The 26,602-nt window shown below is 23.7% G+C and overlaps 5 protein-coding genes across 5 annotated transcripts; 2 read left to right on the top strand and 3 right to left on the bottom strand.

The window, feature by feature from the left end:
* Positions 1 to 1,664: 1,664 nt before the first annotated feature.
* On the top strand, positions 1,665 to 3,279 carry LOC108547210 (probable RNA-binding protein CG14230; the record flags this gene model as incomplete). The annotated part of the gene is made up of 6 exons (XM_017899620.1): positions 1,665 to 1,811; positions 1,873 to 2,070; positions 2,168 to 2,388; positions 2,500 to 2,765; positions 2,848 to 3,057; positions 3,140 to 3,279. Coding segments are annotated over exons 1-6 (1,182 nt in total), but the record flags the coding sequence as incomplete, so codon positions are not given.
* Positions 3,280 to 3,582: 303 nt separating this feature from the next.
* Positions 3,583 to 18,408, bottom strand: LOC108547188 (Farnesyl pyrophosphate synthase). The gene is made up of 7 exons (XM_017899594.1): positions 18,236 to 18,408; positions 9,849 to 10,017; positions 7,068 to 7,208; positions 6,678 to 6,881; positions 4,263 to 4,427; positions 3,941 to 4,153; positions 3,583 to 3,867 (listed from the first exon to the last, which is right to left on the bottom strand). Exons 1-7 carry the CDS (start codon positions 18,406 to 18,408, stop codon positions 3,658 to 3,660), a joined length of 1,275 nt encoding a protein of 424 aa, XP_017755083.1. The 3' UTR covers positions 3,583 to 3,657.
* A 1,193-nt stretch (positions 18,409 to 19,601) lies between these two features.
* On the bottom strand, positions 19,602 to 20,916 carry NdufV3 (NADH:ubiquinone oxidoreductase subunit V3). Its single transcript, XM_017899658.1, has 3 exons — positions 20,787 to 20,916; positions 20,557 to 20,683; positions 19,602 to 19,762 (listed from the first exon to the last, which is right to left on the bottom strand). Exons 1-3 carry the CDS (start codon positions 20,820 to 20,822, stop codon positions 19,617 to 19,619), a joined length of 309 nt encoding a protein of 102 aa, XP_017755147.1. The 5' UTR covers positions 20,823 to 20,916; the 3' UTR covers positions 19,602 to 19,616.
* Positions 20,637 to 22,709, top strand: LOC108547226 (uncharacterized). Its single transcript, XM_017899657.1, has 3 exons — positions 20,637 to 20,667; positions 22,093 to 22,368; positions 22,467 to 22,709. Exons 2-3 carry the CDS (start codon positions 22,101 to 22,103, stop codon positions 22,691 to 22,693), a joined length of 495 nt encoding a protein of 164 aa, XP_017755146.1. The 5' UTR covers positions 20,637 to 20,667; positions 22,093 to 22,100; the 3' UTR covers positions 22,694 to 22,709.
* A 71-nt stretch (positions 22,710 to 22,780) lies between these two features.
* Positions 22,781 to 26,171, bottom strand: HSPC300 (hematopoietic stem/progenitor cell protein 300). Its single transcript, XM_017899659.1, has 3 exons — positions 26,045 to 26,171; positions 23,922 to 24,004; positions 22,781 to 22,854 (listed from the first exon to the last, which is right to left on the bottom strand). Exons 1-3 carry the CDS (start codon positions 26,163 to 26,165, stop codon positions 22,828 to 22,830), a joined length of 231 nt encoding a protein of 76 aa, XP_017755148.1. The 5' UTR covers positions 26,166 to 26,171; the 3' UTR covers positions 22,781 to 22,827.
* Positions 26,172 to 26,602: the final 431 nt, after the last annotated feature.

Raw genomic sequence — 26,602 nt, forward strand, 5'->3', positions numbered from 1 at the left:
AGAGAAAGGTGGGGGACCAGATCTAAAATTTTAGCTTCGGATAATTAATAGTTTATGAGATATCAATAAAAAAAACTTTTCATACTAAACATTAAATTCTGCTTATACAGATAGCATACACAGATGTAGTTAACACTACCACCACTATTTATAGGTAGTAAGTATTGTTGTCAACTGTCGATTAACCGATGACAGAACAATGTAGACTGCCGTGTCTGTTGGGTCTCCCATGCAAAATTGGCCTCTCCTTTTAAACATCAGTGATAGAATGTAATAATAGTGATTGGTTGACCGCCTCCAACGAAGAGATTAAATAATATATCTAATCCATTTCATAATTTCATCTTTTTTTGCGTCTATATACATATGTATGTACATGGAAAATAAATTTCGTAAAATTTTTTTATTAATATCTTAAAACCTATTACCGAAGCTAAAATTTTATATTTGAGATCCACTCTCCCTACTCTCTCACTCTTGCAAATTTTGTGTCGATCAGCCGCCGGTATTATTCGAAGTACAACCGAAACTCAGTAATAAAAATATATTTAAATTCTAAAAATTAATTATTTAAATAAATAAAAAAAATTCAAGTAGATCCAAGTACTTTGTCGAATAGTACTTCAAACTTTGAGAAATGATTTGTATCATTCTATCCTCAAAAAAGATCTAATTTCTTTAAATTTTACTAAACTAGATAAATTAATATATTTTTTCACTAAAATTATCTCACTGTTTTCTACAAATAATATTTTGCTTCTTAATAAAATACTGCATTCTAAACCAAAGTTCGTTATTATGAGATTTAAGAGTTATCTTTATTCATCACCAAATGACTTAAGATCACCATCTTTATTTATTGTCAGGTTGAGTCTATTGCGGGGAATAATTGAATATTTAGAATATATTTAAAGTATATTTAGATATTATCGTAAGTACAGATCACATATCACCTTTTGATAATTATTTTGTTGATTCAACATTTAATTATTATAAAAATTTGGTTTGACATATAAAAGATGTAACAAATAAAAGAAATATATACATACATTGTATTTGTGAGCTTTTCTAAAAAATTAAATTTCAAATGTTTAAGAATTTATAACATTTTTTTATTTAAATAAATAAAAATTAGACTATTTATGAGTTTCAGCTATTCATTTAATTATAAAATTATAACGAAATTTAAAAATTTAATTCAAATGTTAATATCTATATTTTTTTGTATTCATTAATATAATATACATATAAGAACATACTAGCATGATTATTAGTAAATCTTTAAAATAAACTTAATAATTAACTTTCTTTCATAATATTAAATTTTATTGACTATTTTAAAAGAAGACAAATTATAATTAGTTATAATTACAACAAATACTTAAAATTGTAATCGTGTATAATTGAATATTTCTTTACGATAATAGTGTAATAATTAATAGAACGTATAGAAACTTTGAAATAACATAAAGAACTATAAAACCTTAATGCCCTTTATTGTAAAAAATAAACTTCAAATATTCATAAATATATGCCATTTCTATCACATCTATTTTACGTCATACACTAGTAACTTATGAACATTGTAGGTTATGTTTTTGTAGTTTAATAAATACTGCTACATGTTACTAATAATTTAATTGAAATCTTTTAAAGAACAAAAAATGGTTATTTTAGAACACGAGATTAATGAAGAAATAAAAATGGATAAAACTGACGCATCTGAGAAAAAACGACTGGAATCATTAAAACATAAGAAACAAATTTTCAAAGCTAGAGAGTTGGCAGTGCAAAATGCGTTGAAGAACTTGGTAAATATATTTTAATTTATTTTATTTAAAAGTTTTTATTTTTTATAATTTATTTCTATAGGATAGTAAATCAAATAATAACAAAATCATATTTGATGATAATATTGATAAAATAGAACAATCTAAGGTTAAGAAAAAAGAAAAAAAAAGAAAACGTGATTTATTTGATGATGATGATGATGATGTTGATAACAAAAATGATGCTGAATCAGTTTGGGATGCTAGTAAATTTAAAATTAACAAAAGTAAATCAGGAAAGGTGAGATACTCATAAACACTTATTAACAAGTTTTGTAGATAAAGAAATGTTTTTATAAATATTTATTCAATTAATATTACTTGGTTAATAATTTTAGTTGGTTGAGCATATTACTTTGGGAAATGATGAACGGTTTAAACTTGACGAACGTTTTATGGAGGATGATCAAAACTCAGATAAAAATATTACTATAGAAAACAGCAATGAAACTGACTTACAAAAAGAAAAGGAATTGCAATTAGATATTTTAGAAAATATTTTAGGAGTACCAATTATTTCAAAAAATAAAGATTCTAGTAAAGATGTGAAGCCTGTAAAGTATGTATAAGGGAATTAATTATTTATGTAAATTCTAAGATTAGTAGTTCGTAGTAATTCTTTCCATAAATATATTTATATAACTTTATATCAAATTTTGTAATTCATTAGGAAAGGAATGATTAGATATGATCCTACAGAAGACGGTCATAAAGAATATGAGATTAATACAGAGAAATCTGAACCAGAAGCAAAGAAAGTTAAGAAGAAAAAGAAGAATAAAGATAATACAGAGGATGTAAATCAAAATCCACCTGTAGAGGTGTCAAAAGATATATATTTTTCAGTGTCAAATTCACTATCACAAAGATTAAAAGATGGAGGAGAAGAATTTAGTTTATTAAAAACATATGGAAAAGAAATAAATGACGCAAAAAGTTAATTTCTTTATAATGCATTAATTAAAATATTTAATTTATAATATTTATTATTTTTATTAATGTTTGTTTATAATTGTAGCAAATGATAATAATGATATCTCAACTACAGAACTATTGAAACCTTCAAAAATACAATTAGGTATAGATTCAAAGAATCCGTTTAAATATGATTCTTCTGATGATGAATATGACAACAATTATGAATATACCAATAATGAACAACATACAAATGAAGTGGTGGGACATATAAATAAGTTCTTTTTTGATACAAATGATATTCGTTTTAATGGTATGCATTTCATATAAAATATACATATAATAAAAAATAAAAAATCATTTTCTTACAAATATTCATGTTTACTAAATTTTAGAAGCAAAAGAATTTTTTTCGAAGGAGCCTATATCAGAAGATGCATTTAAAGGACTTAGACATGAATTAAAACAAATTGTACGTGCGAAAGTTCTAAGTAATAGGAAAAAGAAACAGCCTTGGGGATATAAAAAAAGAATAAAAAATCATCGTAAAAAATTTGTTTAACGTTTTATTACTTTTTTAAAGTATAAACGAAGATGTCATTAAATTTATACATTTGCTTTTAAAAAATATAAATAAAATATTGTAAGAAAATGTATATACATATAAAATATAAAATATCTCACTTTTGTAACTTGGAATTATAATTTCATTACTATCATTAACATTTTTCGCGAATTCTTTAATAACTATAACAACAAATTATTGTCCTTTTATTTATGGCTTAATATTACGACAAAATCTATTCAGTAAAAATAAATTGTATTTATTAGTGGTCCTTATATAACCTTTGACACAGAAAGAAAGAAATGTTCTTTCTTAAATTATATTAATAATTTAATCTGTTATTCTTAATTATTCTTTTCGTGCTACTTTACGACATGCCCTGTTAAGTAACTTTAAAAAAAAGTCATGTGGAAGTCCACGTGACACTTGTTGTATATGTGTGTTTAATAAATTGTATGTTTCTTCTTCATAAATAGCATAAGTATTTGATAAACCTAGCTCATTGTATAGCTGTTTCACACGATTTATTTTTTCTGTATCGGATTGTCCATAACATTCCTGTACAATATCAATGATTTCATATTATTACTCCTTCAAAAAAAGAATAAAGTATTGTTAATGACATATTTACCTCTAAAATTTTTCTCTGTTCTGGTGTAGCGCGTTGTAAAGCTACAACAACAAGCCATGAGCATTTCCCTTCTGCTATATCTGTTCCAGTCTTTCCAGTGGTCTCTGAATCACCATAACAGTCTAAATAATCATCTCTTACTTGAAAAAAGTGACCCATTTCCAGCAAAATTGTTTTCGCTTGACGATACATTTCTGGATCATTTATACCAGCCTATGGACCATGCATTAATTATGCACAATCATATAAATAAAAAATAAGAAAAATATATTTTTACCTTAAACAAATAGCACAGTTATGAATTAATAAAAACTAAACTTACAAAAGACATAGCAACAGTGGCTGGTAACACAAACGAATAGTAAGCTGTCTTATATTTTGCAATAGAATTATATCGATCCATAGTAAAAAAATCAAAATTTGATTTTTTTCCAAAATCTGTTGATAATAAATCTAGACACTGACCCATGGCTGTTTTTAATGTAGACTGTAAATAATATATCAATAAATAATATCATAGAATCTCTATTGTGCACAAAAAATATATATAAAATGACTTAAAATTTATAAAATTTATAATGTAAAATGAAATATAAATATCCATTTTGTAAAAAATATTTTATTATTATTATTATTTTATATCTAAGCAAAATTTTTAATTTGAATAATTTTGACTATTAAAAAAATATTAAAAAAAAAAATGTTTTTAATTGAAACCTTCAAAAATACAATTAGGTATAGATTCAAAGAATCCGTTTAAATATGATTCTTCTGATGATGAATATGACAACAATTATGAATATACCAATAATGAACAACATACAAATGAAGTGGTGGGACATATAAATAAGTTCTTTTTTGATACAAATGATATTCGTTTTAATGGTATGCATTTCATATAAAATATACATATAATAAAAAATAAAAAATCATTTTCTTACAAATATTCATGTTTACTAAATTTTAGAAGCAAAAGAATTTTTTTCGAAGGAGCCTATATCAGAAGATGCATTTAAAGGACTTAGACATGAATTAAAACAAATTGTACGTGCGAAAGTTCTAAGTAATAGGAAAAAGAAACAGCCTTGGGGATATAAAAAAAGAATAAAAAATCATCGTAAAAAATTTGTTTAACGTTTTATTACTTTTTTAAAGTATAAACGAAGATGTCATTAAATTTATACATTTGCTTTTAAAAAATATAAATAAAATATTGTAAGAAAATGTATATACATATAAAATATAAAATATCTCACTTTTGTAACTTGGAATTATAATTTCATTACTATCATTAACATTTTTCGCGAATTCTTTAATAACTATAACAACAAATTATTGTCCTTTTATTTATGGCTTAATATTACGACAAAATCTATTCAGTAAAAATAAATTGTATTTATTAGTGGTCCTTATATAACCTTTGACACAGAAAGAAAGAAATGTTCTTTCTTAAATTATATTAATAATTTAATCTGTTATTCTTAATTATTCTTTTCGTGCTACTTTACGACATGCCCTGTTAAGTAACTTTAAAAAAAAGTCATGTGGAAGTCCACGTGACACTTGTTGTATATGTGTGTTTAATAAATTGTATGTTTCTTCTTCATAAATAGCATAAGTATTTGATAAACCTAGCTCATTGTATAGCTGTTTCACACGATTTATTTTTTCTGTATCGGATTGTCCATAACATTCCTGTACAATATCAATGATTTCATATTATTACTCCTTCAAAAAAAGAATAAAGTATTGTTAATGACATATTTACCTCTAAAATTTTTCTCTGTTCTGGTGTAGCGCGTTGTAAAGCTACAACAACAAGCCATGAGCATTTCCCTTCTGCTATATCTGTTCCAGTCTTTCCAGTGGTCTCTGAATCACCATAACAGTCTAAATAATCATCTCTTACTTGAAAAAAGTGACCCATTTCCAGCAAAATTGTTTTCGCTTGACGATACATTTCTGGATCATTTATACCAGCCTATGGACCATGCATTAATTATGCACAATCATATAAATAAAAAATAAGAAAAATATATTTTTACCTTAAACAAATAGCACAGTTATGAATTAATAAAAACTAAACTTACAAAAGACATAGCAACAGTGGCTGGTAACACAAACGAATAGTAAGCTGTCTTATATTTTGCAATAGAATTATATCGATCCATAGTAAAAAAATCAAAATTTGATTTTTTTCCAAAATCTGTTGATAATAAATCTAGACACTGACCCATGGCTGTTTTTAATGTAGAATTTAAATAATATATCAATAAATAATATCATAGAATCTCTATTGTGCACAAAAAATATATATAAAATGACTTAAAATTTATAAAATTTATAATGTAAAATGAAATATAAATATCCATTTTGTAAAAAATATTTTATTATTATTATTATTTTATATCTAAGCAAAATTTTTAATTTGAATAATTTTGACTATTAAAAAAATATTAAAAAAAAAAATGTTTTTAATTTAACAAATACAATTTTGTATATACTAATAAAATAATAGAAATTCTTTACCATATCAAATAATAATATCAATTTTTATAATGATATAACAAAATAAAATTTGTTTATACAATGAAAATAGTCATTTTAATTATTTTTTTAAGTACAAAAATATCCTAAGAATTAAAATTGTACCGAAAAAGTATAACAATTTTGTTTTTCTTACCTTACTGATTATACATTTTTATCTATTATTAAGGTACAAAATGTTATTACTTACATCTAAGAATAATTCCATGAGATTTAAATAACAATCTTTCGATTTAAAATGTTTTCTAAGGAGTTGATATATACACATTTCCAACATTACACCATCATTAATAGCCGCCAATCCAATATTATTGTTTGTATACCAGCATGGTTGATTTCGTCGCATTTTTGATTGATCTTGAATATCATCAATCACCACAAGGAACGCTTGCAACTATAAAACATTACCATATATGTATACAAAAATATACTAATTCTTTAATTTTTCACATTGGATTATAAAGTAACTCATAGAAGATTATTTTTATTGTGGTTAGACATTTATAAATATCTATGATTAGAACAATTATAAATTTAAAAGTAATATAGGATAAAAGGTGTAGAATAAAAAATTACTAACCAATTCTATACACCAGCCTAAAATACGGGCTAAACGAATATTTTCTTCTGTCAATTGATCGTAAGGAGATAATAATTTGTATGCATGAATAACTGTTAAAGCTCTATTTTTTCCTCCTACCGGTACATTGTACTGCAATACCTGGAAAAATAGGGAGAAACATGTTTCTTATTAATACATTATCTTAATTGCAATTTAATCTTAATTTTTAATCTTTTAACCAATCGTTTCATCTCGTGAATTTGAGATAGAAATTAAATAGAAAAATAAGTACATTCTTATTAGATATTTTTCGGAAGCAACGAAATCGATTTTAAATATACATATACATACGTAAGTAACGAATTATCTCATTACCAAATTATTGGATGCTCGGGCACCCCTAACTATAGTAATAAAAATTTACACAAAAAAAAATGCAATTATTTGTCCGTGAAAATATATCATTATAATAAGACAACTAATTCATATACATTATAGTAATTTTATAAGTTTAATAATGTTATGACAAGATACTCCATTTTGTGTATTACGTATATTTTTTCTCTATTATTTGTTATTATTTTCATTTATTTTCTTTTTTCTATTTTCATTTCCAATTAGTGTATTATATATAAAACACGTAATTATAACGTAACGTTTTAAACAAATTCCTCATAGAAAAGTATCTAAAAACGTATTCAAAACAATATAAAAATTATCTTGACAACAAACGTATATATATACATTTATGTGTATGTATATAAACAATTATCAATACATTTTAAAGCATATTGTAAGATTATCTAGAACAAATTAAGAAATGGCATCAAATTAGACACTGTAATAAGTAAAAATAGTCATACTGGTAATTAAAAATAATCAACCAATAGTCTATCCAATATATCTATCCAATATATCTAGTCCAATATATCTATCCGATAATTATGTTTGTTTTGGCCACTGGTCGAGCAATCTTCAAATAACCGATACATTAGTGAACAAAATATGGTAAAATCTCTAAATATTTCATGATTTTGCAACACTCGATAGAACAGATCATTATACCTCGTTGAATTTGTCTCAAAACGAGCTATAATATTACGAATGAAAGAATGTAGCGTCCCATTTAAAAATATAATAATTTAACCTTAAAACCTCTACCATACTTTCACTAACAAACAGAAACTTTTATATCAGTAAAAATTTTATATTATAACAAAACTTTATATCATTAATTTTTATAGCAAATAATTTGTTCAATAACATTTTTTTATATTATGTTATATTTTGTTTATATTTCTTAGATATTCAAGCGAATTCGGATAAAATGGACACACTGTATATACACGAATTACGACGAGACATTGAATAAAAAGTTTGATAAGCTTTGCAAGTAATAATTAGACTGCGATACCATAATCTAGAAATGGCTTCGAAATTGTATATGAATACATATTAGCAACAAATGATAAGCTAATTTTAATTTACAATAAGGTTAGCAATATAATTCTCATTGTATAAAAGTAAGTAGGTTAAAAATTTATATATTCATGATAAAATGTAGTAAATATTAATAAATATTAACATATTTCAATATTCGTCAACATATACATATAAATATCAATAATTTCAAATAATTACGAACATTTACCTCAATACAATCTTTTTATAATGTTACAAATGTTCAAGAAGAATTTAATTTATTGAGATTTTAACCCTTTGCACTCGGCGATTTTTTCGTTACAGAGAAATAGTAATTTGAAGACTTTCTGTCATAAAGTCGATGATATTTTTAAAATGGTAAATAAAAATTCGTGTGTAAATTAAGACGTAGAATTATTTTACTTCGAAATTCCACGCATCGTTGGGTAATTTTAAATTTGATCTATCAATTAACATCGATCTTTAGAATCTGGTTAAATGACGACAGAGAGTCACCTTTCAACTGAAAAAGGTTAAATTATAAATTATAAAATATTTAAATGAAAGTAACTAAACGAAATTACTTTTCATTTGTTAGAATTTTAACATTCATTTGTTAGATTACAAGGAAAACATTGTTTGCAGAGAGTAAAATTTTTTAAAAATGATAAAAGTTTTAAATTTTCGACGCCATTTTGTAATAAAGATTAAATTAAACGCGCTATTGCACGAACTTGAAATAACGGTCAAAAGAAAGTCAACATTTGTACATAATTTCTGCCACAAATTCTAATCTCGATGTAATAATCTGCCGAATGTACAAATTTGTATTACATCGAAATACAAATAAACAATAGAAATTGCAGGAAACCATATCGAATAATTATTATAATATTTCGATAACATTCAATACAAAACCAAGTATAAGCGATAATAAATACTATTGCTATTGCATTTTCGCGAACAAAAATATTCCATCTGGTGATCATACAATATCATACTGTTGTACTACTTTTGAAAAATTAAATTATATATGACACAATTACGAGATTAAAATAATCGTAAATTAATTTAAAGAACATTACTCAGAAAGTCCAAGAAAACAGCAAATAAACAAAATAAGAACAATTGTCAATTTCAAAAATAAAAATTCATTTAGATCATTGGACTACATTAAAATCGGCAGAAATTAGTCACTTTCATTAATAATATCTCGTAAAGTTTTGGGAGTTTATGGTTATGTTTATGATAACATTTTTATATCTGAAATTGTACACGGAATTTTGTACAACGATGATGATGCTCCTTGCAAACAAAGGAAACTCTGCACTGTTCGATATTGTAAAATTTGAAAAAAGAAAAAAATAAAAGTAATACCTTCGCCAACCATTTGGTAACATCTGGTATGTCAAGATGACGACCAGCATCCGTGAGATCACGGACAACATCGGGCCAAACAGCCATTAATTCACGACTTTCATCTTTGATAGACATATGTGTTGTCTGAGACATGGAATATATCGTTCGTACATCGACATTCTTTGATCTAAAGAAAAAAATATTTCGATAACATTTATCCCTTTAATAAATTTCTTTTATTTCACAATAATTATTAACGATCGAATAAAGAAATTTCAATATCGCTTATATATATATATATATCTTAATAACATTCTTTTATTCACATTGACGATAATTATCGTAATTATAAAAAAAATAATTGAATTTATTTTAGAAAAATCTTCTGCGAAAAATGGTTCATGGTTTTCCAAATTTTGAAAATCAATTAAAAGTTAAAACATTATGTATGTACGTATTATTATAACACCATTGCGAGTATATCAAGGTCAAACAAATATCATTACGTAATCGAAGGTAATCGATAAAAATAGAGTTTTCATTGGATAAATAAAAATATATTTCGTCATATTAATCAGATAACTTTCACCTGTAGACTAAATAGGTTATGAAGTGTCAGAAATATAGCACGATTGCTATGAATATTCTTAAGGCGGCAGGGCAGTTTAAAATTTTGAAAAAGTCGAATTTTTGTTGTCTTAACCAGTTAGCTCTGGCGACCCCTTTTCATGAGCGCGCGCCTATATGTGTCGCGAGAATTAAGCGATGACGGGTATAGTCGTCAAAGCCAGAGTAATTGACGCCGTTAAAATGTAAAATGATGAAAAAGACGGCTTTATTGTATAAAGTGAATAATTTTATTAGTAATATTTACTCTTTCATTTAACATAAACATAGACTACATACATAAACGAAAAACTCAAGAAAAATCAAATATCTATAAAGTTATTGTCCGTATTCGTTTCGTGGTGGACTAATCTTAAAGATCCAACCTAACCTAACCCTATCATAAATCCGTCTCAGGTTTTAGCGCTGAGCTAATTGTTTTTCGACTTTTGCTTTTGTACGCTTTAACTAAAATATATAAAACATTATCACATGTATAAATTTGATTATACAAACTGGTAAGCAGTTCCAGCCAGTGCATACAGGGATGCATGAATCCATCTCAAATTAGTCTTCGCTAAAATTACGATTTAAATAGCAAATGGTAACTAAATTTTACACATGGCGAATATAGTTGCCATAATGCAAAATACTGCCATTTCTGTATAACGGATGTAGACATCAAATAATGTCAAGCTGACTGGTTAAATAGTAGTCTGATGTTTTACAATATACGGAAAGTCCTAACCTTCAAAACTATTTTTGGATGTAAGGAGTGTGAAGACGATTCGCGATCCTACGTGCCGTGACGCATTGGCATGAATAACGACTTGACGTGACGACCTACCAGCATGGAGTCGATTTTAAAGGTCGTAATATCAGGAAAGTCACGAGTCGACATTATATATGCCTACTCTTGGTTTGCTTTGAGTGTACTGACCCAAAATCAAAACGAAATTTTGATAAGACTATTTGGCATTTAGCTTCAAAAAATTTATTTAGAAAATTACAAATACGAAGATTGCTGCTTATATTGCTGCTAATATTTCCAACAAAGGCTTTTCTAGAGTCTTATTAATTATAAACACTATTAGTATAATCGTGGGACCAATAGCTGCTACACTATGCGACACATTCGGGCGACAAAGGATTAAGGGGATTCTTTCAAGTTTTCTTTCATTTGGAAGATTACAGCACGGAAATGTCAACATTCCTGTCGATAGGTAAACAAGTAAATATTTTTTCAGATTATTTGAGATTCGAAATTATTTCCGAGAAATTTGAGGTTAGAAATTATTTCTGGGAAATTCGAGGTTAGGAACTGCTCTTAAAGGGGTATTGTTGTAATCCGGCCTATAAAAATCGACTTCTTGGGAATTTTTTTCTAAGGAAACCATGATACATATTGCCATGCAGTTTTCGCACTCAGATTTATTTACACTTGGAGAATATTTATGATTTTTTTTTTTAACGAAATTAATGGAAATTGTAGAAATTATATAGCCTTAGGTAAATCATGGTTTTGAAAACGCACTCAAATGGTTGACGTGATTCCGGACCATCTGGTCATCGGAAACGAAAAAACCAACGAGCATTTTAATTAGCATAAATACGACTATAACATGAACCACCAAAAGAGTAAAATTTCGAAAATTAAAAAAATGGCAGCATTTTAAAGTTTAAATACCGATTTTCCTTGTGTTCTTCGTCCTTTCAGTGGTAAACGAAAATAGAAAAAAGCATCAGATTTTGAAATCCGTGATTCACGGGATAAAGGTACATCCGGTGAAGATCTCCAAATTTCGAGTCAATCGGTCAACTGAAACGCGAGATATCCCGTCAGCCAGTTCAAAAAATATAGTTTCGAGAAAAACGCTACCCCTTGTACAATGCTTGTACGCCGCACTTTAAACATCTTTAACTTTGCTAATTTTACGAATTCGAACAAATCTTTTTACACGGATATTTTCGGAAGCATACACTTTGAGAAAATGTAAAAAAAAGAAATCGATTTTTTTAAGTCGGATTACAACAATACCCCCTTAAAACAGCTAATAGATGACCATTTTAAAACTCTAAAAAAGATAGACTCGCTCGTACATCCAGTCTATTAGCCGTGTAATAGACTAAAGTCGAAGCAGATGGTCATATGTACGAGACAAGAATGACTGATTACCGAAAAATTAAGGATACGTATGAAAAATTACGTTCCGAAACTTTAAACGAGTTTTTTTTTCGAAACTATGCTTTTAAAAACGACGTACAAAATATCGCGAGATCTAATCAACCAATTATTTTGAAACTTCACAGATATCTTCACCATAAACATTTACATTCGATTTTATTTTAAAATTGTTAACATTTTCCGTAAAATTCGATAAGTCAACTATAAATAGCTACCATTTTGATAATTTCACAAAAATTGAAATGTTTGAACATCAATACCTAGAGAAAATATTATAGTTTCAAGTCCCCTTTGATTCTTTTTGATCGGCCATTTTGAAAAAAAGTAATTCACAAAGATGGTGTCGCAAAGCTAAAATTAGAGATCTCTTTCAAGAAACTTAACACTGTTTTTTATAGTTTACAATATGCTTAAACAAATCACGAAAGTTTATATCAATCGAGTGATTTTTTCTTTCTTATTCGTTTAAAATATCGCTACTCTTTAAATGCGTTGAGCTATCCTGTGCCCACCCCCCCCCCCAATTTACGCGAAGGTGTTGCAATTTGCATAAAAAATAATTCTTATTTCATGGATATTTTAATAGAATTTACACTTGAAATTGCAATAAAGTCTCCTTCAAGAGAATTTGCTATCCGTAATATTAATCCTCGAAAGAATTACGATTTCTACATTGGAGAATTAATTGACTTTTGCACTCAATCTCTTTTCGTGCAAGAGAATTCATTTTAATTTTGGGTATATACGAGTTCAAACGTAAGTATTACGATTAAAACAGTTAAATGATTTCGTGTTGTTCCATCTACTGATATTTTTTCATTCAAATTTGAAATTCCGCAATTAAATATACAATTTAATTTATTAAATGATATATGTACATATATACAAATGTACTATACGATATATAATTAAAATTTATTAAATTCTATGTTAATTGGTTAAAATACAAATTCGAGTTAAATCATGCAACGTCAAAATTGTGTATAGAATAACAGAATTTATTGATTTCAATCCTCGAGCCAAGAAATGACCTTGATTCATGATAATATCGAGTTTAATATGCAAATGTATTATGTACCACCATTATGTATTTCGTTTGAAATTTCAATACCTTCAGATTTATAAATGTTCAATTAAACCTGTTATCTTTATTAAAATTTAATAAAAGCAAATTTAGTGGGAAAATATTTCACGAATTTTCAATCGAATAATTTTTGATTTAAATGAGAAAAAAAAAGAACTCATAGCTTTTACGATTGTTTCTCACGAATATTTCAACGAAATTTCGTTATAATATTTTTCTGTATTTTATAAAATGCAAAACATTTTACTATATTCTTATAAGTCAGAAATTTGAGACAAATACACAAACAATACAAAACGAAATAGTGCCTATAAGGTTCATGCATACAAAACTAATATTAACAATTGGACTCAAAAAAGTTGCTAATATATAATTCTTCTCAGCAGAACAAAATGAAATGTCTGGTTTAAATCATTCTTATGTGACCTTATTTTCTATATATATATACAGAATATAAATATACACTATATATGTACAAAATATAGATATATATATACAAAATACCAAATGATACATACTCTGAACCCATTTTCACATGGAGGAAGTTCCTCTGAAGTACTGTGAAGCTGATACAGAATACGTGCCCGAGTTACTCCGCCTCTCTCTCTATATATACATATATATGTGTATACATATATAGGTATCGCATAAGCATATGCAGTATTGTGGAAGTCACAACTGTAGTGACAAATTTTTTCTGGCATACTTTACATTCGTTTAAGTTAAGGCTATGTAACTAATAACGTGGGAAAACAATCTGATTCAAGAGAAGAAGAATATAAAAAGAAAATAAAAAGCTACTTCGTTTTCACTTTACAATCCTTTAAATATTACGAATATTCTCTATAGAGTTCATTCAAGGTCTAACAAGTTATTATTAGCATAAATTATGATATATTCAGTGTACGTAAGATTTTCATGAACGATAATAAATTTTGAAACAATTTTATCGTTATTTGTTTTTATTATTTCGATATATAGTTTATATTATTGTAAACTATATCGTATGGTTTGTACTGTATACTCTGATATTTGCATTACTGTAATGGAAATAATCGTAGCTGCAATACAATAAATTCTCGATTAAGCTATTAATTAGTGGTAGAAAAATTGAATAATAAAACGACTGTAATTGTTAATTAGGTTTCATATGAAAACTGATAATTTGTTGTATATTATTACACATTTGGTATACATTTTTCCAAACATCGAAACTTTGAAAATTTTCCGACAATTTCAAGAATTCGAAACTTTGCACTTTCTCGTGGTTCAAAATTCTCGACATTTGGGCAAGCAATAATATAAAATCGATGAATGAAAGATCATTCGCAATATGCCCTGAGTATGTACACGTATACGATTCTTGTGTATCCTGAAATTATATTTTTTGAAAGATTTTCGGCACTAATCAATTATATAATTAGTAGATTAGATCTAAAAAGAGCTCATATGTTAATATTTTTATATATCGTTTTTCATTTTTATACTTTATAATGTTCAATAAATGTTTCTATGATCTTAGTTTACTTTAATGAAATGTGTTTCCAAGGTTTATTTCTTTGAAAAGCATTGGCACATATGTCAGTCAATTTCATCTGTTCTTTATTATCTATTATTTATGTAAATTCTTTACATAAATAACTATTAAATATAAAGCTATTAGAAATAAATTGTATTGAAAGTTTTTGTTTACAGTACACTTATTACTAATAGTTCTTTGCATGACATACTAAATTTTTTAAAATTAAAAATTGTTTAATTCTAAATTATTACAATTGTAAAACTTTAAAACTAATTATAAGTATTTTGTCACTATAGAATTGCAACATTTCTATTTTTTAATTATAAATGCAAATTTAAAAATTACAATTTGAATTGATTATTAAAGGGCAAAAAAGAAATCCTCTTTTATTTTTATTATACAGAAATAACTTTGAACCAAAAATACAATAATTTTTTAGATATTAGCTTATAATTTCAAAATATTACTAAATCTGATAGTCAAAAGTATAATTGTTTAATACTGATCTTTCCTCTTTATATACAATCTTATACTTAGGAAAAGATTATAGTACATAAGCAAATTTTATAAGAATTAAAATAATAATTAAATTAGTAATTTAAAAAACAACTTCTAAAATATTAAAATTGTAATATTTTGTTGTATTTAATTATGAACTAATATTTAAAAATTCTATTTATATTGCTAAAAGTAACTTATAAGCTTCAATGAAAATTCAATTTAAGACATTTACTTTAATAATGAAATTTTTATATCAGAATGCTTGAAATACAATGAATTTTTGAATACATAAATTATTATAAATTTATATTTGCTTTGTAATATTTTTTTATGAACCAAGTATGAAATGTCTTTTTGGAATAAGTGATTTTCATATGAATAGAAACATGACTTTTACATGAGTTAATTTTTCACATATGCCTCTTTGAATAACATAGTAAACTATGCAATAGAATTTCAATCAGTCAATTGTTATGTAAATAAAAATATGATTTTCATATGAGTTAGTTTTGCTTATCTAATAATACATTTATAGTTCACAATATATCATCATTTGAAGAAAATATTGAAGAAGAAGAAATACAAAATAATGTTCTAGAAGTATAGTTACACTTGCATTTACTATATAACACAAGAAAATAACAATAAAATTTATCTACAACATAGTATAAAATTATTTTGCTTTTTTATTCAAATTTCACTATCTATTTTAATAAATTTATAAATACATCTTAAGATTATACAATCACAAAATATAAAATCTCTGAATGGTGAGGACAAAATGGAGAGAGAAATAAGTAAATCTATGACAGTGATCCTAAAAGCATTAACACATCATGGAACACAAACAATAATACAGTGTAATCCTAATGCGAGTGAGGAAAATTTTATCAATATGATCATCAACACAAAAATATAATTAAATAGTACTGTATAAGTTGTGTGAGAATTTGTTTATTCATAATCAATTTGAACAATTTGTTATTAAGTAATAGTTTATATATTTAATTTGTTTTTATGTATCAAAATTTATCTGAAATAAATAAGTGACATATTATGTAAATGTTCATTAAATAAATTTATGCATGTATTTTATACTGTAACAAATTTATCTTACAATGAATTTATTTCTGAAAGTATATGTATTCTTTCTAAATATAAATTTATTCTTATGAACATATTTCATTTCCAAATATATAAAAACATGAAAGTTAAGAAATATTGTATAAAACATATCTAACTTTTTAAAATAACATATTTGGTATAAATATCTCCTTCTGCCTTTGATTACAGTACTTAAATGGAAGAATTTTAATATATTATAATACATTTGAACATAAACAGTATAATAACAATATTAATGTTCACATAGAGCATAAAAAAGGACTAAGAAATGTTTATTATATAGTGATAAAATATTTAAACATATATTGCAATAAAACATACTTTAGAAATTTTGAATAATTAAATATTTGTTTTCCAAATATTATACATTAATAGTTTTATGTATATGATATCTGTAGAATAATAAGTACAAAAAATGTATTTTTTGAAAATGTACAATTTTTGTATCATTTTATCTATTTTCATTGACGTAAAAGCTATAATTTATTTTATTTCTGAGAGATTTTCAATATGACAAACTTATGTTTGTATTAGAAAATATTTAACAACATATTTACATAAAGTAATTCTTTCAACGAATATAATAAACTGATAGACACAGTTAAAATAACTAATATTAATATCACTTTAACCACTTAAGATTATTACTACACTAAAGAACTTATCAATTCTTATAGATTTAATCTAATTATCTATGTTTTATAAATATATTTTATCATATGAAAATAAACTAACATTTTTTAAATTTTTCCATAAGAGTGTTAAAGGCACTAAGATAACTCTGATATTGATAAAAATAACTTAACCTTGCTTAACCTGTATTCAGAAAAAGGAACAACCTAACTTTTCTTAAAATTATGTTCTTAACTTTCTTGCTTACTTTTTTATTTTAATATATGTTTAATCTGGATAAATATTAAACAAATTTTGAATCAAAACAATATTCAAAAGAATAATTACATATATATTTACATTTTTCATAATAAAATATAACTCCTAGATAAATATTTTAAAACATAAATATTTTCTATAAAAAAATTTTATAATTTATTTTCATTAAGAGAAATAAAAAAGAAAGAAAAAATTAGAAGTATACAATGTATAATAAAATTATATTAAATAAATATGTTCTTTATAAAATAATAGTTGTTTAATATTTTGGTGTAACAAAATTAACTTTAATGAAATATGTATTTATTCAATGTTCATAACTAAATACATACAGTAGCACAATAACAAATAATGTTAAATGTATTTAAACATATTAAAACTGATGCTTTCAAAGTCTCTACTTATTATTTTTGTTATATCTTACAATGTATTTAAAAATGTATTTATAATTTATAGATTAATAAAATTTAAAAATAACAATTTTTACTTACCTAAGGTACCTCAAAGGGGATGTATTTGCATTGTAATGAAAGTACCGTATTTTTGAATCTTGATGTAACAAACACAAAACATTTTTTTTATTATTTATAACGTTAAAAGAATGTTGTGATACATTTCGTTTAAATGATAAGAGAAGAATATATTTTGATAAAATACAAGACATTTTTACTTATGTAAATATATTTTTGATATAACCTTGCTTTACAAAATAATAAAGTAATAAACCACTTGTGTATATTAATTGTACTTGTTAGATAAATAAATATTAGATACAGTAAGTAAGAATGTATTACGTGTGTTAGATATAGTAAGAATGTTTACAGAAAAATATATATTCGTAAGATTAATTCAACGAATTGTTACTTCAAAAACAATGCAAACGAAAGGTTAGAGTTCACAATCGCACAACATGATACGTAAATTTATATGCATATGTATAAAAGAAGATCTCTATTATACCAATGCTTATCACGTTACTCGACAGAGTAATGTTATACATCTATAGTTATTACTTTTTGTTTAATTTTCAGTATTTATATACTTACATATAGAAATATATAATAATACATATTTATATTATTGTCGCATTTATGTAATTCCTCATATTAATGATAAAAAGTACTTGGAAACCATATTTAAGTATTTAACCTTCATAAAAAACAATTTATTTAACAGAGAAAAAATTCGTACATTAATAACAAGAATAATTTTTATACAAAAACTATTATTTTATTGCATATCTTTTGTTATTCAGTAATAAACATAAATAGTAACATAAATACGTTGTTATTATGACTCGTAAACTAAAGTACGTAAAGCTATACGTAATTAAATAAATTTAAACCTCAATTTATTAAAAAATACAGTATCATATTTTTACTTAGTGTTTAATTATAGATGTATTTTCTATTAATTCTATACGTTAATAAGAACATTTTATCAACATATACGATTAATAATAATGAAATAATTTGTTATAGTCTAGGCAAGTTGAAAATTATAAAAATATTTCGCAATACAATCTTTATTAATATAATAATGTAATATTACTGATTATTTCAAGAAAAATAAAGAAAATGTATATAACTAAGAAGTCATGTATACTCCTGTATATAACAAATAAATTAAATTTAATAGTTTTTATAAATATACTTTATTCTATGTCATTACAATATTATCTATATATTACATCACAAATGTACTACACTTTTTACACAAATTTATTATATGCTTATTAATTTATTAATGTATTACATCTATTTAGTTCTGTAAAAATTTATTAATTTTATTTTCCTTCTTAAATATGATTTATTAATTATATTTTGTTGTTTACTACATAATATTTTACAGAAAAAATTATTATTACAAAAACTATTTATGAAAAGGTACTTTATTAGAAGGAGCTGGTAATCTATATTTTGCTAATTCCACTTCTGCTTCTCCAAAGGTGTCTAGATGATAACAAAAGTATTCTGGATTTTTATATTCTTTATCTTTAGCAGCATTTGGACCAACACCTAAACATTAAAATTTGAAAACAGTGTAATATGAATAAAAATATTAATAACATAAATCATCTTTTAATATAAAAACAATAAATATTATTAGTTATTATTAGTTATCTTATATGGAATGTCAGTTATTTGTTTTATATAATATAGGATATTTAAAAATAATAACAAGCACTGTATATTATAAACATTAAAAAAATAATAAAATATTACTTTAAATGATGTTTTGGTAGAAAGACAATTACATGATATAAAATATAAAATGTATTAAAAGTAAATGATTAGTTATATCTAAAAGTTTACAACATTTTTCATAGATTCTGTACTCTACATAATGCATTCTAATATAATAAATAATAATGAAAATTATTTTTAACTATAGTTTCATACAAATCTTGAAATTCATAGTTTTTATTGTAGCACAATATTCATTCATTATCAAATTATCAAATATGTTGATCTTTTACTTTTTTTTCTATAACAGAATAAAGATATATTGTATATTTATATTATAAGTCAGATAAAATTATGACATAATATTTTGAAAATATGTAGAAAATTTTGGTATCACGTATTAATGTATAATACATATGATAATTCTTCAAATTGTATTACTAACAGAAAATATTAATATTTATATTTTCTGCAATGAATATTTAATTGTTTTTTTTAAATACTATTTAAGAAAAAATCTATTAACACGTTCAACTCAGTGTGATTCAACAATGAATTATAATAAATTGAACGTATTAAACAATATATATATATATATATATATATACATATATACACATGCTTACATGTATTTGGAACTTTACAACATTTATCACTGAGTCCTGTAACGTTTGGATTTATTGTTACTTTATTACTCCCTGTTTTTGCAGACTTTTGTACATTCAAACAACGCAACGGTATTAAATTTTGTTTCTAAAACAATTAATATTATTAAGAATAAATGATTTGTTGAAATGAAAATAATTAAAATGTTTTTTTAATAACAGGTTATGTAATGAATAATTTTTATATATACCTGTCTTAACAGATTGTTTGACATTAAACGTAACATTTTTCCTGATATTATTATCAATTGTTATATTTTAAACGAAATAAAGTCCTTTTATATTTATATAACAACGTATTTTTATAATTGGAATTAAAATGTGTCCAAATTCACCACTGCTAGTAACATCGCCACATTTAATTATACAAGTAAATATGTATAAGTCATGTTATATTCAAATTTCAGTACAATTTATTATCCTATAATATAATTATTATTCTTTTTTTCTAATAAACGCCAAAAATACTTCCAGTATTACCAGTTTTAAATTAAATGCATTTATATATTACACAATAATAGGCTTTTTAAATAAATGATATATAGTGATATATCTAGGGACAATATTGTATTTACGATTTTTTAAATTTATGTATATATTATAAATATCTACAATGTTTTCTATTAACATATTAATTTTACAACATTAAGTATCACTGTTTATACAGAATAGTTGCAATTACAAATCTAGTTGAAAAATCATTCATATTACGTAAGTTAAAAATACAAGTAACCCATTCTGTCAAAGATAATTCTTGAATACAGTACAGCAGTACATACAATAGGTAATATTCGTATGTATTATGTCCGTAATAATTTTGTTCAGTTAATTAATATATACCATTAATGTATATCATTAGTATATATCATTATAATATTTGAAAATAAATTTGTAATATGTAAAACTATAAAGAAGAGAATAATTATTCCATATAATTATAAATTTTCGAAATAATACAATATGCACAAAAATTTTGATCACTTCATTTTATCACATGTATTAAAAAAGATTGTACGATGTTTTAAGTAACTTCATATAACTTTAGTGTATAATAGTCTTTTCAGATATGAAAAGTAAAGATTATTATATCAGGTGATAAAGTGAGACACTGTTCATATGTACATATTTTGTTAGTTTATTAGTGTAATATTATTTTTTATGACATATATAGAAACGTTTATTTAATGGAAATATTAAAAAAATATTTAATTGATGTGTAAAGTAGTTATAATGCATTTATTATAGGTATGGTTAACCATAAAAAAATAGTGTTTATAATGCACTTCCATAATAAATATAGTAATTGTTGATTTTTATTTATACTGTTTAATCAAGATATTGTTTAGTCAGTCATGTATTATAATGATATTATGTTATTGAAATGTAGTTGTATTATGGCATGGATTAAAAGTTTAATGTCTATCTAATATATATTATTGAATTATGTACAATAATGTGATTGTACGAGTACTAGAAATTAAAATAATTTTATTTCAGAATTAATTATGGTTCAACAGTCCAAAATTAATAAAGATGAAGAAAATCCAGCTATAACAGTTCTGCGATATTGCATGTCTGCTGCAGTAGCAGGTAGTATATTGGACATGGGAAACCATGTTATGCGTGGAGCAGAATTTAATACTAATGCGACAGTTGGAAAAATGATAAGAGGCTCATTTTTAGGAGGTCGTTTAGGACTTTTTTATTTTGGTGGTACATATTTATCATCACAAATAAGAAAAAAGGATGACTTCTTTAATAATATAATAGGAGGTAGTAACATTATCTATATATTTTATCTTGAACTAAAAATAATGTAAGAAACCAAATTATTAATGATAAATATTGTAAAGAAATAATATTTCTTGCAGCATGTACCACCATTCCACTACTTCGTCAATATATGGCTTTACATTATACTTATCCAATTATGGTCGCAGTGATAGGTACTATAATTGCATGGAAAAGTCTACATATAGGTCCTTCTGAAGATATAGGTCAACTTTCCTACTATGGCCGTGAAATTGATATAGAAACAATGCTGCGAAAACCACCAGGAGAACCCTTCGTGAAGCATACACCAAATAGTTTTTTCTAATTAAATTAATAAAAATAAATACATTATAGAATTCACAATTAGAATGCATTATTATCTTTATTGTATATTTATTTATATATAACTTCAATAAATACAGAAATTTTAAAATGTTACAAATTATACTAATAATTTATTTAAGTTAAAGTTTCTCCTTTTGTTACCTGAAAAATAATAATTTTACAAAATATATTAGTATTATACTTAGAGCGAATATTTTATGACATACAAACAAAAATATATCAAATGAATTCAAAGATAAGCTTGAATAAAAAATTTTATATAAACATTTTGAGATTTTGGAATTTCATATAAACTTGAAATTTAAAATAAAATATAGGTAAAATGCTAAGAAAGTATACCTTCTAAAAGAATTAAAAACTCGATTTTTCAATTATTGCATTTTTTATGTTTATAATCCTGAAAATATCTTATTTAAATATTTTGTCAAAATTTAAATGATTTTTAGTACATAAGAGGAAACATTATTGATTATACTGGAAAGAGTTTGCAAAACTTATGAATTGATATATCTAGTTTATGTAAAATGAATATTTTTATTAATATATTTTTGCAATTTCTTTTTAACTTAAACACTCAGTTTAAAAAAGTATAAATGCATTTGTTTATTTCTTATTTAATTATAATTAGCATATCAAGATTTTATCATTTACATTTGTTTAATACATATCTCATAAATCATTATTTGTCTCAGTTTTTATTTCAATGTCTATCACAGATTTTTACTATTGAATATAAGGTATTTGTTTTTTAATTCAATTTCAATTATAAAATTGATAGCTGATATGGTTACAAAAAATATATTTAACAAATTCAAACTCTTTAAGGCAATACAGAAAAATAATGATATTCATATGATTCATGATTATATGATTAATGATTTTCATATATAAAATATATTAATGTCTACTAAAGTAAATGAATTAAGAATTTTCATGAATTATATTATATTTATTATATTTTCAATTATTATATTTACGATGTTTATATGAAGTTTTGTATCTGAAATTATCTCCCATTTCAAAATGACAGAGTTTAATTTCTACACACATGCACACAGACGCAATTTTAAATATTGTTCCTTGATAATGAAATCAATTTGATGAAGAATGAATAGAATATTTAAAAAGTCAAACATTGTATATTTATAACAAATATGCTAAAGTCAGCTGCATTTTTGTATAATCTCAAATTATAAATAATAACTTACACATGCTTCCAGATACTCGATTCTTCTTTCCAGTGTTGTAAGTTTTTCATTAAGAACAGCTATTCTTGATCGGCAAGACATATCTAATAAAATAAAACTTATTGATTACTTTTAATAAAATTTTCATATGTCAATGTTTAATTTTATATGTAGATTTAAAGCATCTTTGTTATTTATAACAATTTCAAAAAATGATAGAAGAAAAAATTCAGGTGAAAGAAATGATTTGGTTACATATAAATTCAAAATCATTTGAAATGAATAACTTGTTCAAAAAATCAATAATCTTTAGTTTTGGAGTATGAAAAATTTCTTTAATCTTGTTATTAGTCATGTTATTTTTTAATCAAAATATTTTAATAGGATAAAGTTTAAAAATTATATAAAATAAAATTTATATATTAATGAAACATGAAGTTTTGGACCAAGTCAATAAATACCAAGTATTATACTAATTTTTATGATTCAAAATGCAGTATGGTTTTGATTATTCAAGATCTCCCTAATGTATTAACAAAAAAATATTTGTCCATATCTTATGATTATTTTTTGTCCAATTATTTATTTATTATTATATTTCTTTATTGATGGAAAAAGATTAATATGACAAAATGTCTATAAGTACAAAATTAATAAAATAATAAATTAATATCAATAAAAGAGAGAGCTTATTATTATCTATTACCAGAGTAAATTGATTAATTAAGGTCTTACTACATATTTAATATATGAATAAGAACTATTAACATAATATACAAATATTATTATCATATTACTTTTTAAGCAAGAATATTTTATAGAGTATTTACTTTTAAAACGATTTTAGAAATCTTACTATAGATAAAGTCATATTATTTTTATTTGTGATATAAAATATGAAAAATTGTTATGAAAATATACTAAAATCTATAAATGTATGATCTAAATTATTCTATACTAAAATGTTTTATATTTATAATTACATGATATTTGATGCATGACTTGTCACAAAACTTGAATTATATATATTATGAACATTAAAATCTTAGATTGCACAATAACGAACATCTTTTTAATTTCTCATTTTTGAAAAATTTATATAATTTAATTTACTTTATAATTTTCGAATAATCTGTATATAGAACATTAAGAAAAGGAAGATAAACAAAATATTTAAAATCAAACTCTATGCTAAATGTAATATTCTTATACTTAGTAAGTAAAGTAACAAATGTTTTTGTTTAATACTGTAATATATTAAAAAAATGTATGAAATTCTAATAATTTTATATAAATGTTTATAAAGACACAATAAAATCCAAGTATCACATTGATAATTACATTTGTAACATTAAATTACGTTCTGTTACATGTTTGTTTCGTCAAATAATGAGCAATAACTTGATATTATAATTTTAAGGTATAATAGAAATAAATAATAAATAATTTAAAAGTTGATTATTTCTTTGTATTGAAAAACTAAGGGTAATATACATATAGATGAAAATATAATATAAATAAAACAACTTATGACTTGAAGACATATACCTGAATTATATCTTACCACTTTTGTTGAATAAAAGTATAAATTTTTTATTTATTTTAATAAATATACTTCGAAATTTCGTAATGCTTGTTTTGATATTCTAAATACACAAGATACATAGCATATTTAAAACATCAAATAAATTAAATAAATTCATATGAATGTGTGTTCACAAATGTTTTATTAAGGAGATATGAAAAAAAAAATTTAACATGTATTAAGTGAAGTTAAGTGAAGTCAACATGTATTAAGACACAACTATTAGATATGTTTAATTATAATTCTGTCCAATTTTAATGAAATTAATTCATATGAATCTTTTTCATTTATTTAACCTTGTGAGTATACTTTATTAATTTTGCAGGTATACATACATATATTATTATTAAAAAAATGTTATTCATTGAAAATCAAATTTACTTAGTTTTATTTAAATATCTTCTTAAATAACGTACAATTTCAAATCACTTTTCAAAAAATTTTAGAGTTGATTAAGATTAATTAAAGAATTTTTGTATTTTTTAATAAAATATATCTACTATAAAAGCAATAAATTATGTTTTCGAGTATTTCATTTATTAATTTATTAAACAATTACCGAAGGAATTCAGAAAGTCAGTTATCTTTTTGATGCTACCAGTTATAACTTCAATATATTCTCGGTTTGCCCAATCTTGTTGAATTTGCTTTTGGATAGCCTCTCGATGTACGGCAGCCATGTTTAAAATAATTTGATATTTGAGAAAATTAATTATTACAACATATACTATACGTTTTTTATAAATTTAAATTATAATATAACATAATTTTTAATAATAATTATCGCATTTTTCATATACAAATTCTTTACTTACATATAACAGACAACTATATTTGGATACACAATTATATAACACATGTCCTATTGGTTGAAAACACATGCATATGTACTTCGTTACAAATAATCAATTAATGTGAACATTCAAATAATACATGTAAGGAAGTTTTCTAAGTCATTATACAATTAATTTGTATGAATTGTATTAATACCTATTTATATAAATTATATTTATACTATTTTTAAAGATAAGGATTTCGAAACATATTTTGGTAAAATTCATTAAAAGTATTAAACATGTTTTAATAAAGAGAAAATGGTTAAAGTTAAAGTTAGATT

Source organism: Eufriesea mexicana, unplaced genomic scaffold (assembly GCF_001483705.2).
Source record: "Eufriesea mexicana isolate 0111107269 unplaced genomic scaffold, ASM148370v2 scaffold953, whole genome shotgun sequence".
Classification (NCBI taxonomy): Eukaryota; Metazoa; Arthropoda; class Insecta; order Hymenoptera; family Apidae; genus Eufriesea; species Eufriesea mexicana.

Bases quoted from the DNA above. Each gene is read 5' to 3' on its own strand.
- LOC108547188 (XM_017899594.1), bottom strand. From the start codon at position 18,408: ATGTCTTGTATTTTATCAAAATATATTCTTCTCTTATCATTTAAACGA. The intron at 7,209-9,848 runs GTATTACTTTTA...CTATTTTTCCAG, and splicing joins TTACCAAATGGTTGGCGAAG to GTATTGCAGTACAATGTACC. The intron at 4,428-6,677 runs GTAAGTAATAAC...TATTATTTACAG, and splicing joins TCATGGAATTATTCTTAGAT to TCTACATTAAAAACAGCCAT.
- NdufV3 (XM_017899658.1), bottom strand. From the start codon at position 20,822: ATGTTACGTTTAATGTCAAACAATCTGTTAAGACAG. The intron at 20,684-20,786 runs GTATATATAAAA...TAATTGTTTTAG, and splicing joins CAAACAATCTGTTAAGACAG to AAACAAAATTTAATACCGTT. The intron at 19,763-20,556 runs GTAAGCATGTGT...TTTAATGTTTAG, and splicing joins TTGTAAAGTTCCAAATACAT to GTGTTGGTCCAAATGCTGCT.
- LOC108547226 (XM_017899657.1), top strand. From the start codon at position 22,101: ATGGTTCAACAGTCCAAAATTAATAAAGATGAAGAAAATCCAGCTATA. The intron at 22,369-22,466 runs GTAGTAACATTA...TATTTCTTGCAG, and splicing joins CTTTAATAATATAATAGGAG to CATGTACCACCATTCCACTA.
- HSPC300 (XM_017899659.1), bottom strand. From the start codon at position 26,165: ATGGCTGCCGTACATCGAGAGGCTATCCAAAAGCAAATTCAACAAGAT. The intron at 24,005-26,044 runs GTAATTGTTTAA...TTATTTTATTAG, and splicing joins TGACTTTCTGAATTCCTTCG to ATATGTCTTGCCGATCAAGA. The intron at 22,855-23,921 runs GTAAGTTATTAT...ATTATTTTTCAG, and splicing joins TCGAGTATCTGGAAGCATGT to GTAACAAAAGGAGAAACTTT.